Consider the following 18,246-nt stretch of genomic DNA (forward strand, 5'->3'; position numbering starts at 1 on the left):
AGGAAGGGGGAGAGGGAAGAAAAGACATGAAATATTTTAGTTCGAATACTTCAATTATATAACAGATTTTATGCCACATTTATGTGATACAGGAAAATAAAAACTAAACAATCTGAATAATGTTCAGTGTTAGATATTACTAGTTTTTGAAAGATGAATTCCAAGGTTATGGAAACATCCAATATTCAAAGACAGCTTGCATAATGCCTTTTTAACAAAAGGAGGGGCCAGGTGGAAAAAGGATTATAAATAAATAATAATAAAAATCAATTAACTAAAACTCTTCAAACTCATTCTTTTAAGAATGTCTACCACCACATTAATAACCACTGAAGTGACCTGTTTAAAAAAAAAAAAAAAAAAAAGAGAGAAATTCTATTTTAATTTTCTAAGCATCAAAAAATGAAGTCTGTGTTGATGTATCTGCACACAGTAGAAAACACCTTTAGTAGTTTAACCAACAGATGTCTATGGTAAGAGAAATATTGCTTATTTAACACTGATAATGAGATGGAGCAATATCTTTTATATTTTCTAAAGCATTTCTAGTTTGTTTCCTATCACTGTGAATCAAAAACTTTATATACAAATACACCACACTTTGGATATTGCACTTCATAGCTCTACTAAAAAACTACCAGAAACACTGAAAACTTTTTACAGTATGTCTCACCAAAAGAAAAAAAAATCATGCACTGATGGAAAGGGAGAAACAATCTACCATCAGAACACCTACAGGTATATGCATCAGGTTAAACAAATGAAAATAAGTTCCAGACTTTGAATGGGTAATGCAAACACATTATTTGCAAGCATTTTTGTAATTATTACTAAAGAACAAAGCAGAAAAGAGATCTTGAAAAGAACCATGCATGAGCATAATTCTATCTATGATGGCCAAATGGTGACAACTCGTAAGGAAAAGCAATTTAGGAACTGTGATCACCAAGAGCACAAATTTTACCTGGGTTGACCTCTACCAGGAAATCAGTGGGCTAGCCTTCAACAAAATATTTTTATGTGTACAATTTCTCTAATCTTACACACTGGTGTGCAGGGACTTGGGAGATATATACTGTAAAACTTTATGCTAAAGACAATCAAAATATAAAATTTCACTAAGTTCCATAAAGTAATTGGAGCTAGTTAAACAGCCAGTGTTCTGAGGACTTGACTGAACTCCTAGACTCATTCAATTAATTGACCAGCAAAACCATTTTAATCTTGACAATTTAGGTAAAAAATTAATAGAATTACATTTTATCAGAAACTGGTGAAACTGATGAAAACCATAATCTGGATGTTGAGTCTCCAAGATGCAGGAAGACATACAAGGCTGTTGAAGGACTCAGCAGAGGAAAAAGATGAAAAGCTTTCCAAGATGACAAATACGAAGTGTGAAAAGCAGGAACTCTGAATCAGTAACACACTGAGAGTCACATATTTGCCTTCCTCAGAAAGTTCCTACATGTTGGTATGTGAATTAATGCAAACTGTAACTTCATGGGCCTGAGCATCTGCTTGCCTTTCAGAATGATACAGCAGTGATCAGCAGATCCTGAGACAGTACTCTAGAGTAATCATTTACACGTCAGTGTTGCCTGCAAAACAGTACTGTGTAAATAAATACTGTATATTTGTTCATCTCTTAGTCACATTTATGTCCATTCCCTTTTTGTACGCTCAAAGTCCAACTGTAAATCCTTATCAGCATGAATAACCTTCTCCACCTGAAGAGCCTGAAAAAATTCCAATCAGTGTAAAACTGTTCATGTACATGGCTGTTTGTTCTGAGGCACTTTTGTACAAAGGAAGAACAGAGAAAAAAACTCATTCCAGACCCTGATCTTGTGAGCTTCTAATGGGTCATATCTAAGTTTACTTTCCAGACAGGCTTCAAGACCCAGGTTATTATGCCAAAATAGCAATGCTTTTGCAGAAAAAGTAACTACTGCTCAATACAAAGTTCCATTAATACCACGAACTATTGCATTTCTGAAGCCCAAACAAAATATAATGGTAGAGGACTCATGGCTGTATCAATACATTATTTTACAAGACAGTAAATTTCTGGTCATATTTCAAGAGAAGAAAGTACCAGAATCTTGCCAATCTAAATAAAACATTCCACATTAATAAGTGGCGTGGAAATGGGAATTAAACTTTGTGTCACAAAAGAAAAGCTGTGCTCTGAGATAAATACAATTCCCATTATTAACTAGAGAAATGGAATGTAAATAGCCTTTGTTATACCTTGTATGGGCCTTTCTCCTTCCTTTTGTTTTCCAGACTCTACCAAGACACCAGGGGAAAAGAAAATGCTCATCATCTGTTTCCAACCCTTTCTCCCGACGGCCCATAGATGGCAATGCGCTGCCTCCCAGCTCAGCCTCAGCCACAGCACTTGCTCACACCACCACTGTGCTTAACCTCTCTGGCAGCCTAACAACTTAAATAATTAATAATTTATTAATAAATGCTTCCACTTTTTTTTTTCTGATCAACAAGTGTTACTCAACAGCCCCAAACAGGTTTGAAAACAGTGCGCCGTTCAGTTGAGCATTCAATGAAAATTCAGCACAAATTTAACTGCTGAATCATTGTTTCAGGACAACTCAGCCATATAAAGGCATGTTTTATAGATACTGCAGGGAAGATCAACCCACTTTTTACTTCATGAAGTGAATGTTTATATACAAATGTAATAGTTCGCATTTTATCCACATAAACAAATCTGAGTTAAGCAGTACATCTGGGAGACTCTTGTTACATTACCTATAATTAAGAATGAGGAACATGTGTTTCTCCTTGGAACAGGAGGAGTGACCATTCTGACAGTTACTGAATAAATAGCTACCACACTGATTCACCTCACATGACCTCTCCCCACTAACTCACCTCCTGAGAATGTTTCCTATAATTCAAAATAACTGCTTAAGCAGTTAAAAATAATTTTAAGAGGACATCTGATGATCAGCTAAAAAAATCACTTCAAACCATTATACTTAACCCCACTCAAGCCCTGAGGAGAGCCAGCATTTAAAACTGGCCAGGGCTGGCCAGGACTAAAGCCATATCTCTTTCAAGTCTGCTGGTTTTCACCAGTGCAAATGAAAACTTTACTGGTAAAAGACAACTTCCACAACTCTGTATTGAAACACTGCCAAGTAGAAACATGACAGGTCACACTGAGAAACTAAGTAAAGTTTTTGATGAAGCTAAATTATTTTGAGGATTGCAGTGGCCCCTTATATATACATCGGATTCACCAATGCAATAGATACTAGTCATATGGAGGAACAATAAAATGAGTCGTAGAAGAAGGGAGTTTTTATAACACACAAAATAGTTTAACCATATGGAGTGCAAACAGAACAGTTGTTCAGAACTACTTTGGAATAATTTTCATAAAACATCTGATTTTGTTATCTAGTTACTGTTTGTAACTAGGTCAAAAAATCTTTATACCTTACTTGAGCATGTAATTTCCCTTCTCACAAATTACAAAAGTAAGCTAGGTTTTATTAAAAAATAATTAAGCCAATATTTCCCCACTGAAGATTAGGGTACTACTGGAGTGGTACAGCTTCAGTTACAGGATAGCTATTCCCTTAGTTCACAATTCCTGCACAGTCCATTGTATCAAGTTATGCTATTTGCTCAGCAGGACACAAGAGGACACATGAAAAGTCACCTGACCCTTGGTGCAATCTAGAGATGTAGCATGTGGGGATCAGAATGACTAAAGAAAAACAGACACTGGAAAATAATATTAGAAAATCTTTCTTCTTTAATGGCCAACACTCCTTTACAATAGAACTTGTATAACAAGAAGATTTTTTTGGATCACTGACCATCTCCTCTCAAGTCAGATCAGACCTTGGAGCCTGAATGCTAAAATAGGATGAGGAAACATCACAGATCCTTCCTTTTATAAAGCCTGTAATGTTACACAGAACTGAACTGTATTGTATTCTATGATTTATTTTTGTGCATTTAGTGTCTCTAGAGGCTCCCACATTTTGTCCTGTAATAAGACATCCTTAAAATACAGCTCGATACCTGCCAAAAATGGAGTATAAGTACAAACTTATGATTAACAGAATGCTGAGTAGCTGAGTAGCCTGTTTCAACATTTCCTATACAGACATAAGACCTGCACAAGCAGTAAAAATGGAGATGTAACAAGTGGTTCTTCTCAGATTTCAAACAGAAACAAACATCAAATGACATCACTTAAATCTGATATCACAATGAACCTGATCAATTTTTCCAAGCAATCTTTTGCCACCAAACAACTCTGACTGCCAATATGTAGGAAGCCAAATTTAGAGCATTAACACTGCAACACAAAAATGAAACTACAATGAATGTAGGAATAAACACATGAAAGGGCTGTAAGGCAAAAATGTTATGGAAAATGCCTACTTAATTTTCACACTGCATATTTTGTGTACACAGAGATAGGATACCTCTGATAAACCCAGACTTGTTTATCTTCAAAATAAATAGGCTGGTCTTCCACTACCTTTAACACTGAGCCAGGGCTGATCATTCCATAGACCTCACTGTTAACTTGCATTATCAAAACTGTGGTACTGCTTTATTTGATACGAAGGAGTGTATCATATGGAAGAAATACGAATTCTCCCACTGCTGGAGGGATAATTATATTCAGCCATGTATAGCCAAACACAAAACTGTCAGAAATGCCTGTTAATTCCACATTAAGAGAAACAGTGAAGTTCCTATTTTAGACCTATTAACTTCTCTAGCCACAACACACACAAGTATGTGCTTTTTAAGTGATTCTAATAATGACTAAATAATCCTTTATTTATGTAACACTAACACACAAATTTATGTAATATCTATATTCAAGCTAAGGATGCCATCAAAGGTGAGTAACGAAAACCCTATTGCTGAGACAACTGTCTCATGATTAAGTAAGATATGCACTGTAAGTTCACATCCAGATTCATACCCTTTCTATTCCATTCTCATCGTCGATCATGAAATACTTCCTGTGATTTTATCTCTGCACGTAAAAGCCCTTAGTTCTTACGTCTTCAAACACGAATTTAGAAGGAGGGATAATGCCTTCTTTCCCTACTTCCCTGAAACAAGCAAGCAGACCAACTGCCATAAAAATGCAAGAGGAAGAAAAGTAGGTTGTCCATACCAAGTGCAATTTAGTATTTTAACACTAAATTTAGTATTTTAAAACCTAAATCATTCCTTTAGAAACTAATAGCTACAGTGTGGGAATATGTACCTTCTCAGATTTATAAAGACAGCACCGTACACAGTTTACAGTAAGCTTTAACTGTGAAATATGTAAACCTCATTGAAATTTTCAGCGCTGTGGCATTATAATAATGTTACAATTGGGCTGTTCAAAATCATTTAATTAAACTTGCAAAAGAATAAAAATTAGTGTGTCATTTTGAGTGTCTGCATTATAAAAATGTATGTAAAATCCCATATAACAAAATATTTATTTTAAAAAAAGCAGTAACATATAAAAGTGAGATTTTGGAAGAATTCATTCCTCAAATAATTCCAATTTCACCAAGAGGTACTGCAGTCATTTAGTATCGCACATCAGTACTGCCAAGCATTTAAAGAACAATCTTAAAAAATCTAGGCTGAGGTGCATTCCAGAAAAAAACTCTCAAGCAAAGACTGACAGCACTGTTAGAAAAGAGAACAACTAATTAAAATAGCAAAATGGTAATACAGATAAAAAATACACACAGCTGTGTCATCTGATGTTCATTAACACGTGTTAACTGTAAAAACTGCTAATCAAATTTCTGTTAACACTACCAATTAACTTAATCAAAGCCTTTGCAAATCCACTATCAACTTCTGTGTATCAGTAGGTATCTCTTATTTCCCTGCATATCATGTCTTCCAGTTTCTTTTTACCGTTTGCTTTGGGCATTAAATGGGTTTAAGCATATAAATTAAAAGTGGGCAAAGCCTGAAACAATTACGAGTTTACTGTTAAATTATGTAGATCTGTTTTAAGAGATAGACTTAAACACTGTACACTCTATATTGACCAATTCTCTTTAGAAAATAAATTGACTTTAACAGCCACAATTTAGCCCAGGTTTTCAAAAATACATGTAGTGTCCATAAATACAACCTTATGAATTACCTTGTCTATTTACTTCATTCTGAAGCAGCTCTTCCATTGCTTCTTCTTCAGCAATATCTAATGGAGTGTCTCCTTCACTATTTACAGCTCCTACATGTGCTCCTTGACTAATTAAATACCTGCCAATAGACAACGAAAAAAAGCCTGTAAATAACACAGCAAAGCTGATGCAAAAAGAAAAAAACAAACCAGCAGCCACTAGGATATCATATGCACACATACAATTAATAAACACATTTGTATTTGGTGTAAGCACAAACCCTTTTCACTGTCTGCAATCCATGAATACCCCTATGTTTTTTCATCCTAATACCTATTAATACAAATAGCCTTCTGGTCTTCAGTTTGCCACAAAGACTCCTGACCTGTTTAATACACATCTGGAAGAAGTGAAAGAAGAAAATGGCTAGATAATGACCAAAAGGGATGACAAGGTGAACAGGGATGGAACTATCAATTCCCGTGACCTCCTCTTATTAAGCCACTTTTCCTATAACTCACAAATTTAGTGGCACATAATGTTTCTACAGCTTGCCAGAATGATGACTCCTGATCTCTTTGGCAGCTTCTTAAAGTTAATAAAAACAAACCCACATCTCTTAAGTATTCATAAAGTCAGCTTTTGGTGGGGAAGGAGGCAAGGGGGAAAATGAAAACAGTACTTTACAACCCAACTATGTTTTCTTATTTTATGTGTTACTGTCTCAGGAGTCAAGAACCCAACTTTCTCAATTTCCAATTAGAAACAAGGATCAATTCCAACAATTACTATTATATTACTAACTATTATTAATAAATTCATTGTATTATTTAATTGTATTAAACCATAAGCCTATGAAGTTGTTGACAAGCTACAGTTAACAAACAATTAAAATTGATCAATAGAGTCTTGGAGCTTCTGGCATAATATTTCCACTTACCTAAAAAAATCAGTATTTTGAGCCATGACAGGAGTCAAGACAAGCAAAAAGCTACAAACACACCTCCTGCCTTGCACAGCTTGATTCACATTTTCCAGATATTTGAGAAAAAAATCAGGATATACTGAAGAATCAATCATCCATCATGACAGGTGTACAAAATTAAAAGTGCTTTCCTACCTATTACAGAATGCCAAATTATGCAGGGGACAATCACAAAATTAATCCAACACTAATACAAATGCCTTGAAGCACTTTATTGCTGCTTAACTTCTGCACATTAATTATCATCGTAGATAGCTAGAGTCTGTTATTTTTATTCAATAACTCAGAATCGAATAATATATCTATTTTTTTAAATGTATGACTTAAGTAGTACTTGTTACTAAATCTCTGTAATTACAGCAAGAAGTGGTAAGAACTCGTAGATCACAAAATGAAAACTAATTCCCAGAAATGCAACTATGATCTCCTGATATATGCATCATCAGCTGCCACCAACAACTCTGATGCTGGTATATATGTTGGTTTTATAGTGTTCTTGAAAGAGCGCTGTGCTCTAAGTCTGACCTCCCTCCTTTTAAAAGATTGAACTTCTCCAGGAATGAAAAATTAATATGGAGGAACAACTTTTCTCAACAATACTAGTTGTATTAACAGTGAAACAACCCCCCATGTCACAAATCAGGTAATTGTTATGCAAGTGTTTGCTGAACAGGCAGAAACAGCAGTGAGGAAATCAACTTTTTTCAAAGTCAAAATGAAATCAACCACTTACAAAAATATCTTTATTAAGAAAACCAAGTGACTATTCACATTCTTTCAATGTTTACATTCTAATACAGACAGGAAAAAAAATCATTTTTATGTAGTTACACATAATACCTCTAGCAGAAAATTAAACCACTTCTGTAAGGAAAATACATATCGTATCAAAGCAGTTGCATTTGGTCATCCAGGTTAATAATTTATACATATGATAATAGAATGAATGCATAAAAAAGCATAGAGAATGAATAAAAGGCTAGCACAGCATTTTAAAGACTTATTATTGATATAGATGGACAACTTCACCATCAATTGATCCTTTAAAGCAGACTTCAAAATGAAGCTGCTTACAGATCAAAATCAGATCAGCAATGCTAGGGGATTAGTAGGGTTGGAGAAGTAGTTATCTGATTTTCCTTCTGCAGGTGCTTACAGGGCTTTGGTTTTCCTGGGTCAGTGAAAGAAGGATAGGTGAACTTGCTCCGAGTTCACAGGACTTAAAGGGATGGAAGAAACACAATGAAGATGAAAGGCAGCACACCCCTTGCCAAAGAGTGGAAACACTCTTTTCCCGGCCTTCCTTCAGCCACTGCAACTAGGCCTCTTCACTGCTATTCCTCTCAAAAAATTAACAGTGATCCCCTCAAGTAAATTAAGTGAAAGAACATTATTTGCTATAAACCAAGTAACTGAAATTCCAACTATTTTAAAGACACTTTTTAAACTTGATAATGAAATCAACATTTGTTCTGTTTTCTGCATCATTCAGATCACCCTGTCCTGTGAAAAGTGTATGTATGCATTTGTTTAGTTACGGTACAGCTACTTTCAGCAAAGCAGTGACAGGGTTACATGAAGTCAACCTGCTACCTACAGAATCAATGGTTTTATCAGAAACTGAGTGCTACCAATGGCAAGGAGAGGAATCATTTTCCATGTGTAGATAACTCTGCATTGCATACACAAAGAAAACAGATTTGGTAAACAAGACCAAGCAAATGAGTTTGTAGGGCATAACTGAGCAGAAGACAATACCAGAATAATCCTAAAAATGAGAAGATTTTGCTGTTTACATAAGAAAATTATTTCTTGAATGAACTGTATTTCAAACTAAATGTTAATTAAAACTTATAGTATGACTTCAAATAAGGGTTACAATTTGATAACTTCAAATCAGTTATCCTGGTACCATATACTAAAATCTTCACATGCCACAGTGCATTACTGTGTTTAGGTATGTATGCATATATTAAGACTTCCATGTTTCAGGAAAAAACCCAAACAACGTATACAAACTACTGCTTGTATTTTACCTTTTTAAATTAGACACTGCCTTCATCTTGAAATTGCATATTTCTAAAGCACGCAAACATCATAAAAGTTCATTTCCTTGACAGATAATTAATTTATACAGCTATGTGTATACAGTGAAAAGAAAATTGAAGCTGTGCAATAAAAAGTCCAGAACCATGCATTTTGACACCATGTCTAGAAAAAGGTGCTTTATGTAAACTGGGAAGCAGTGAAAAAGTAAATACATATAAGATTTCCACCATCACCAACTAAACCTTTTGGTATAGCATTTGAATTTGTACTTCTTGGAATTCACCTGTTCAAAAATAGTTTTGTTCAACAGATATTTCAAGAAGAATAATTCAGAAAATCCAGTGATAATCTATATAATGTATTGGAAGGTGTTCATTCTAAATCTAAATAGATGACAAGGAAACAGTAGTTTGATTCATACCATGCTCCTTTATTGAGTTAAAGCTTTCATGTGTTAACACTGAAACTAAAGGTATCACTTTTAGACTCTTGTGGTCTAAATATAGAGAACTGTAAGTATCCCAGGAATACTAGGAGGGACAAAAACAGCGAAAGAAAATAATTCCTGATACTTTTGTCCTGATATTTCCATGACAAGGATTATGCAGTCTGAGTAAGACTGGAAAAACAAGTTTGCTTTTCAATACCATTGTTTTATGAAGGCAAATGTACTTCTAACTGAATTCTTTCTTTTAGAAGTCACTACTGTATATTCCTCAATAGCTACTGAAAACTGAAATTTACTACCTAAAAAACAAGCAAACTTTTTTTTTCTAGAATTACTATGAAACCCAGATACTCTCCCACCCTTTCACAAAAAATACATTTTTATATCACAAACGAAGGGCTGGGATCTCAGTATATCTGAGACAATAAAAATCAATGCTCTGAGATTACTCTACAAAAGCCAAACAGTCCACATCAAACCAATCACAGGAACAGGAAATAAAAAATTTTAACTAGTAACGTGACTTATATTCTGATTTAAAAAAAAAAACAAAAAACCCAAACCAATAAAAACCCCTAAGAACTGAATTTTGTGCGTGTGCACATCTGTTACCAAAATGCATATATAGACAAAAAGAGAGGAAAACACCTCTCTCTGAAGACACTTTGTATACAAAGTTGAGTCATATCTCTGAATTTAGAACTTAAGAATCTGGAAGATGCTCCAACTTGGCTAACAGCAAACACTGCAGATAGCATTTTCATATTATTTATCTCAGCGCCAGAAAGAGGGGCATATGTTTACATTCGAACCTTGGCCCAGTTCACAGTATCTGGAAACAAGTTTGCAAAGTCATTACAGATATAATTAACTTGAAGTACTGGCTGAACCTGAAGGTCACCAGAAGGGCGGCAAGCACAGGGAAGAGCAGAGAAGTGGCCACTGAATTGATTCAGTTCATTACAAACTGCTTACTGAACTCATTGGAGACTAACTAGTGCAAACAAGTGGTCCCATCAAAATGCTCAGAAGACTGGACAGCAGCTCCTGACTCCTAAAATGTGATGTGTGGGACCTGCTGAAAAAACCTGTTACACAGACATTTTAAATAAACATGCCCAGTGTGTCCTTCCTGGGAAACATGGCCTAATTGGGGCTAGTGGGGGCCCCAACTAACAGCACAAATGGCCTGCCAAGAACTTTTAACTAATTAGCTAACATTTAAGACTTCAGCTAAACCCAGCTGGTTTAAAAGAAATCCATACATGGTGGAGTATCTTAACTGAATGATAATAGGGAGCCAGAGACTGAAAAAGTATCACTGTATTCATGCAGCTGTGTAAACCTTCACTTGAGGAAACAAACAATGAAAAAAATTAAAACCTGACATTTTTGGAATATGTGTTTTAACTGCCTTTTTAAAAATAAAAAGCCTTTCAGAATTATTTCGCTGTTTATTTTTTAAAAATATAAAGTAACAATGCACTTTTAAAAGTACATCTTTGTAAAACATTCATATCACCAATAAAAATACATTTATAATAACTCTAGCCAAACAGCTAGACCTTCAGGAGACATTTAACAAATAAAAATCATAAAATTTTAACACTGCTATTTCCATTTTTTTTTTAATTGAAGTACATTGAAACCATAAAACCTGATCCTTCTCAGACCTTTTATTGCTTTAAATGTCTGCGAATATTTCTTAAAATACTTTCTAACTACAAAACAGTTCCACTCTGATTTCCTAACAGTGTTGTTGTTACACAAGGTAGAAATGCTACCTCAAGATTACTTGTTGTTTACAAATGTAGTTTTATTTTGGTCTGGTTTTCTCAGTTTGGGCATTTTTTGGTATTTAACTTTCAGCAAAAATAACATTTAAACACCAGGTAAGCAAAGGTATACATACCTGTATGGACAACATATTGAGAGATAGGATTATAGCTTCTATGTGATTCTTGAATTATAAGGATACACTTCTCAAAGTAAGATACTGAAGAAAGGCCTGGTCTTTTTATTTTCCTCGAATGTCTTAAAATAATACAAACATGAAGTACATCCAGCAGCATTAGACTAACACCATGCTAAACTCTGTTGTGGTACACAGTATATATAAATAGGCCCTCCATTAGTAGGCAAGTAGGAAAGCATACAGTTGGCTGAACAGGTATGAACAGCCAGTGCACAGCCAGCCCTCAATCACGCCTTCATGCACCCTCACAATGTCACACTCACTTTTGTAATTCAAACCCCAGATCAATGTAATGATAAAAAAGCCACAACTTAATGGTTTTGGAAAGGTGTGTTGTAATCCCTATAAGCATTTGGTGGAGAGTGGTACAGTGTGTGCAGTGTGGGGCAGGCAATGGCAGGTCTGGCCAGATGCAGAGGAGCCCTGCACCTGCTCTGCACCACGGGGGACTCTCCTCAGCCCCTCGAGAGAAAAACCAACAGGGAACTTTCCTCAGCCTTTCCCCACAGCTGAGGTACTACCGCAGTTTTCTCTTCTGAATCAGTGATTTAGAAAAGAAAATGAAGGTTCCAAATTCAGCATTGGAACCAACAGTCACAATTCAAGTGGGCCTAGAATCCTTTTCCCCTGCATGATTTTAAGACCAAAGGAGAACAAATCAAATGACTTGAAAAACAAAGTCCAACTCACAGGGATGTCTTATTCAGGCACTCTGCAAAATGCCAACCCACACTGTCAGTCACTGCTGTGCCTCAGTGTTCTGCCTCTGAACATTTAAAACTGAACAGAAACTGGCACAAGAAAGACAGGCTTCTGTGATGGCATTTAAATCAAGTAATGAAAAAACTCTGGCACTTTTAAGGTTATGCTGCTTTGCAAAATCCAAAAGACTTTCACTCACACTTTCCTCTTTTGAAAAAAGAATGCTGCAGTGCTTTCTAAAAAGGAATGCTCCCTCTATGAGCAGTATCATCAGCCAGTAGCTATGCAAAACATCAAGTTAGGGTTACTTGGCATAACTAGACAATTATTTATCCTGAAATACATGAGTGATGATTTTAAGACAGCTAATAGCAACAAGAGACCTGAGGTAATTTTATTATTTCCTCTTGCAGAACACAAAACCCAAGAATTTCTGATAGCTAAAGACGCTTAAAAAAAGAATAACAAAAATAGTTGACAAATAAATGGTCAAAAGATTTTAAGCAAATAGAAGGAGACATTTATTTTCAATTTTCATCACGATAATCCAGACTAAAGCATCTTTTTTCCTAAATAATTAACCAGTTTGCAAAGACCTTTTTATGTCCTTCAATATGCCATAGATCTAGATAGCATCAAATCCAGCTAATGATTCTCTCTTGTGAAGCTCGTATGAAAGGCATCTTGAACTGACACACATCTTTGCTTCAAAATTGTCAAATGCTCCCAAAGCTACCAAACAACGAAACAACGACAAAACCTTCCTATGTAAAGAGCACTTTCTATAATATCTAAATATTGTATATATTTTATCTATATAAAAACCATATTTATGATTATGAAGACAATATTCCATAACATACCAACATACCACTGAATTTTGCACATAGCTGGCTGTTCCCAGCCTCCACTGCAGCTTGTATGCCCAAGCACACTACATAGAATCCCATCTGTCTTGCTTCTTGGTATGCAGGAGCATAAAAGAAACAGTGTAGATAACAGTATCTGTTTAGTTTTAGTCCTCTGGTGTTCCAAGAAACCTCTGAAAGAAGCCAGCTCCAGAAATACTTGTATGTAGGTGGTCAGTTAAACTCAATAGTACAAAGATGGAACAGGAAAAATTCCTACTTGCAGCATCTGAAAAACAACTAAGCCTTCATATTTTGCCATACCCATATAGAGGGAAAGACATTTGAGAGGTGGTAGAGCAACATTTAGGTGAAATTAAACACTGAGTGAATAAAGTACCGTAGAAAATAGGAAGCAAGCTATGTAGGGAAACATATGGCCTATTTAAAAAGAAAAACAAACAAAAAACCAACCACAAAAAAAAAAAAAAAAAAAAAAAAAAAAAAAAAAAAACCCAGCACCCAAGGAAAAAAAAAAGTGGAGCCTGGCATTGCTGGGAGGAATACAGCACAAAACTTTCTGAGAGAATGAAATAAACCAAAACAATAAGTATTTTTAAAATGCATATCAAATGTTATTTTCATGATGCACTTCATGAACGAGTGTTCATTTTGAAGTTTGCAGCATACTGTGCATAAACGAAGGCTGAGTATGAAAAGTGTCTCGTTGCAGCTGCAGCAGTCATACTGTAACTCCAGCTGACCATGCTTGGAATGCTTTCCCATAGCAAGTCTCCAAGCATTTGTGGTGATTTACAGAACCATATCAAGGTGAACAATTGGGATTGAGCTACAGTGGTTGAGAAGAAGAGGTAACAGCAGCATGGAGGCAGAAGAGGGAGAAGGAGGAAGACCACGCTGCTTCCCACGTTCCTCAGCTAACAAGAGGTTATCTCACCAGCAGGTCACCATCCCTCCTGCCCTATGCAAAAAGCAGCATTGCTATATTTGGGTATGGTAGCATCAAAAATAATTGTTTACCGGTAGATTTCTATTTCAGCAGAAATTATGAGTATGGACTTAACAGGCTTGTTTTTCTCCAACAGCCACAAGCTTGCATTTATATCAGAAAAAATTAAACCAAGATCAATTATTTTCTTGTGTTAAACAGACCATACCATATACATAACTACTACATCACAGAACTTCTCTTATTTGTAATTATATTACATAATAATATACTAAGCAGGCCTCTCTGTAAGCAACATTATTATCACAGTGCAGTTTCTAGCATCACTCAGTAGTACTGAACTTAGTCTGACCCCCACTTAGATACCAGCAATCTGCACTTCATAGCAATTGTTTACATGTTCAGTCTGCTTTGAATTTCCTTGAAATCACTCTTCTTCCAAAACAAAGTCCTACTCTTTATTCCAATTTGACAAGCAGTATCTTGTCTGTAATAGAGAGGTATCAAATAATTCCTTTTTTACAGTTTTTCCCATCATATCCACTGTTTATAGAAAACCCTCACATTTCTGCATCTTAGCATCTGAGTTGTACCCAAATACCTCACTTTCATCAATGCACAGCACCCCTCACGGGTCTAGAGATACCATGGCTACATCTACATGCATTTTAGAAGAATTCAAACATCTTTTATCCTGCCTCACTCAGGGATAAGACTAGAAAAACACATGCAGATTAGGATCATTTGCACTGAAATGACGCAGTTTAGGATAGCCAACAAAAGACATGGCTTTAGGACAGGATAAGTAGGTCATAAATTGCTTTAGTGTCACTAGAAAGTCTACTGTATGTGCCAGAATACGGTCAAACTCACAACAGAGAAAAAGCACTCAAGTAAAATCTTTAAGAAAATAAAAACCAAAATGCACAGAAGTGACAATCTATACCACAGCCTTGTTTTCTCCTAGAAAACAATCCTCAAAACCAACTTTGCTAAGATTTTAATTCTTTTTATATCAGATAACTCAAGAAATACTATATTCAGTGGTGGTCAACAGCACTAATAACCCCATAGATTCCACAGTCTAAAGAGAATCTACCACCACCTCTGTCACATAGCAATTTTGAACTGGTTGATGAGGCCCTCACATGCTCGCCATATTCATCAAGCCTTTGTGCAATTCAGGACTTAACTGTATCTATCTAGAGCTTCTCTCCCATGTTCTAGTCCTGCCTAGAAAATAGGAACTTGACTGGCGGCAACACGCAGTTACAAACTATCAGCCAGGAAGGACCTGAGTGTTGTTTCTTGTGAGTTTATCCAAGCTCCCAGGTTTCCCTATCTATCAGTCTTCTGTATGTGTTCTCCTCCACATGTACCACATCCAACTTCAGAATTCAGATGTAAGGCACCAACTCTAAACTGTTCTTGGGACGCCAATAAAATCAGTGTTTTGTGAGAAACAAGTAAGATATCTCCTATTTCACTTCTCAAAGCAGGATGGTTTCTTTAGACGTCTGCTCCATTTTCAAATTCTTTTTCAGCCAAAAATTAAGAGTGCTCTGAGCATTACAATGGGCATCAGTCTCTCGACCTTTCATTAGATTGAATGAACTACTATATTGTATTAAAAGAAAAAATTATATTTTCCATTCAATCATGTTCCTGAAGAAGATATCTCTGAACTTCTATTTCATTCACCTTTAGAAGAACAGCTACACTTACTAAATACTAATACACTAACTAAAAATATTTAGGGTCACAAGCAGAGATGCACACAGTAATCCTATCTGAATGAAGGCAGCTCTAGAGCACACACTTAGTGTATTCCACAGTGACCAGCTCTCCTTAACTCCCTACCTGAACAATCATACATGAAAATTAGTTAAGTCCTATAGTTTCCTCTAACTCATCAACCATATTTTACTGTGTATTTCTGTCTGCTGGGTTTTATCCACACATCAAATCACAGCTACACAGTAGAAAAGATTAAACTCTACCACACAGTGACACGATTTCAAAAAGGGAACTTCACCATCAACCACAACCTCATTTCATTAGCATTTAATTATTCTTAGGACATACATATATGCAGTAAAACCATGCTGGAAACAGGACACTGCCACAGTACATCTTCATAAAAGAAAACGCCAACTGATACTATCTCATTCATCTCCTCCCAGTCCATCCACTATTTTATCTAACAGAATTTAGCTTTATCCTTGCAGGTAACTAATACAAGTTTGGAGAAGGAGGACCTTTTATAAAAGTTGCACAGAACATCAAAGTTTTGCCTTGGGGGAGAGGACACTAGGGGACACACGTTTTTTTCCCAATCTCTTTTTTGAGAAAGAAGTCAGCAAATGGAAATTAACTGAAAGAATCTTCTGAAGCCTGCAGTGACCTTTTCACAGCTCTCAAAACAAACACTGCAGCTTTACCATAATCAACTTGTAAGAGTCAGTCATTCTTCTAGAAGAGCTGTTTTTCCTTGGCTGGGAATGTATCTTCTTTCCTTGTTTTATTTTCTCACATGGCTTGTTTTATCCTTCTAAAGTCCTCTTCTCATTCTCTTGAGTGGTTGTATGATGTTTCATCTTTGCTTGCTTTTCCTTTTAATTCTACACCTACAGTTAAGATTTCCCAGTATTTAAATAAACATTTTGGATCCTGACAAAAACTCCCTTCTCCTTGAAGCATCTCTGTAAGACCAAATCCCATACCAGTATCCATGAGGTTTACCTCAGTCCACAAGCTTTACCTTGTCATTCAAATTTCTGATTATTCTCCAAAGATCCATTTCTGAATGTATCACTAGTAATATCACTTCCTACTCACTTAATTAAAACCAAAACTTGGAACCAAGCTGAAGGAGATAGGAGCCATTCCTGACATTTTTATTAGACTGCTTTGCCCAAGTAGTGTTTTGCTTTTTAGGATTAAAATGGGTTACAGCAAAAGAGGAGAGATTAAAAACTGAATAGTAAAGTAAAAAACAGCTTCAGATGATCAAGTTATTAAAACTGTGAGAGAAAATGGATTAAAACCAACTGCTGGAGCATACTTTCTGGCACCAACACCCTCAGATATCATGGAAGAACATTAAACAGTAACAAGTGATTCAGGCTCATGAGGTGGGAGATGAAGCATGGGACTCCACCACTGAACAGGCAGCTCTACTCAGCCTGGCTTTTGATCAGAAGTACAAGATATGTGTAAAAAGCAGCTTAGACACTTCTTTTTACCTGCATATCTATGCCAAGGGCTGCTGGCAAGCCACATCACTTCAGTGATCCAAAAGACAATAAAGCCTCCAAAGCCCCTGAAGCTTATTCTTACGCCTATAGTTCCCACATTATGTGATCATTAGATAACACAAGAGGGAAGGTGGAGGAGGCAGAACAAGGACAGAAGTGACTATCAGCCTGTTTCTGACTGAGTCTCAAGTTAGATCACTAATCAATCATGTTGTCAAACTCCACTGAATTCTCTTGACTAGCTGTTGCCAGATGAGCACTGGTCCTGTACCACGGGCAGGAATCACCACAAGGCAGCACCCATAGCAGTCCCCCCAAGGCAATTAGAGCTGCAAGAAAACCACCTATCACTAAACATCTAGATATCCAACTACAGGTTTGCAGGATTGTCTTGGAGTCCTCTGTCTATCAGACAAGGATCACTCATTTAGTCTTAATGCACTATTACTAAAATAGAGAGATCCTGGGACAATGGTTTGCAAAGGCTTCAGCAAACGAGTTTGGCTGGGTTCACTTTCAGGTGTCTGGAGTCTGGAAGAACAGATGGGCGTCAGCAGCAAGCCTGTGGCTACACACAAGCCTTTTAAAGTCTGCTTTAAGTATTAGGGGAAGGAGGGGATATGCAACACAGGAAACTTTGGGCAGAAAGGAAAAGTAGGTGAGCTGCGTTTTACAGCAGCAGGATTGAGCAGGGTGTGCTCACTCAGGAACATCTGAGTAGCAGCAGAGACTATTTAACAGTAATGTGTACATTACAGCACACGTTTATACCTTATTGGATATGCCTGCTTGTACCTAAATGGGCCTATAGGAGAGCTGGACAGGAACTTTTAACAAGGGCATCTAGCCACAGGAAAAGGGCAAAT

At 36.2% G+C, this 18,246-nt stretch overlaps 1 protein-coding gene across 8 annotated transcripts in view; it reads right to left on the minus strand.

The window, feature by feature from the left end:
* PPP1R12A (protein phosphatase 1 regulatory subunit 12A) overlaps window positions 1-18,246 on the minus strand; it is a 112,217-nt gene that overhangs the window by 44,935 nt on the left and 49,036 nt on the right. For all 8 annotated transcript variants that reach the window (XR_010743622.1, XM_066319216.1, XM_066319220.1 and 5 more), the window contains exon 3: window positions 6,167-6,285. Coding sequence is in view for 7 of the 8 variants with exons in the window: in XM_066319216.1 (XP_066175313.1) it covers window positions 6,167-6,285 (119 nt within the window). In the remaining variant the exon portion in view is untranslated. The remainder of the gene's footprint in view (window positions 1-6,166; window positions 6,286-18,246) is intronic.

The sequence above is a fragment of the Sylvia atricapilla genome, chromosome 5 (assembly GCF_009819655.1).
Source record: "Sylvia atricapilla isolate bSylAtr1 chromosome 5, bSylAtr1.pri, whole genome shotgun sequence".
Classification (NCBI taxonomy): domain Eukaryota; kingdom Metazoa; phylum Chordata; class Aves; order Passeriformes; family Sylviidae; genus Sylvia; species Sylvia atricapilla.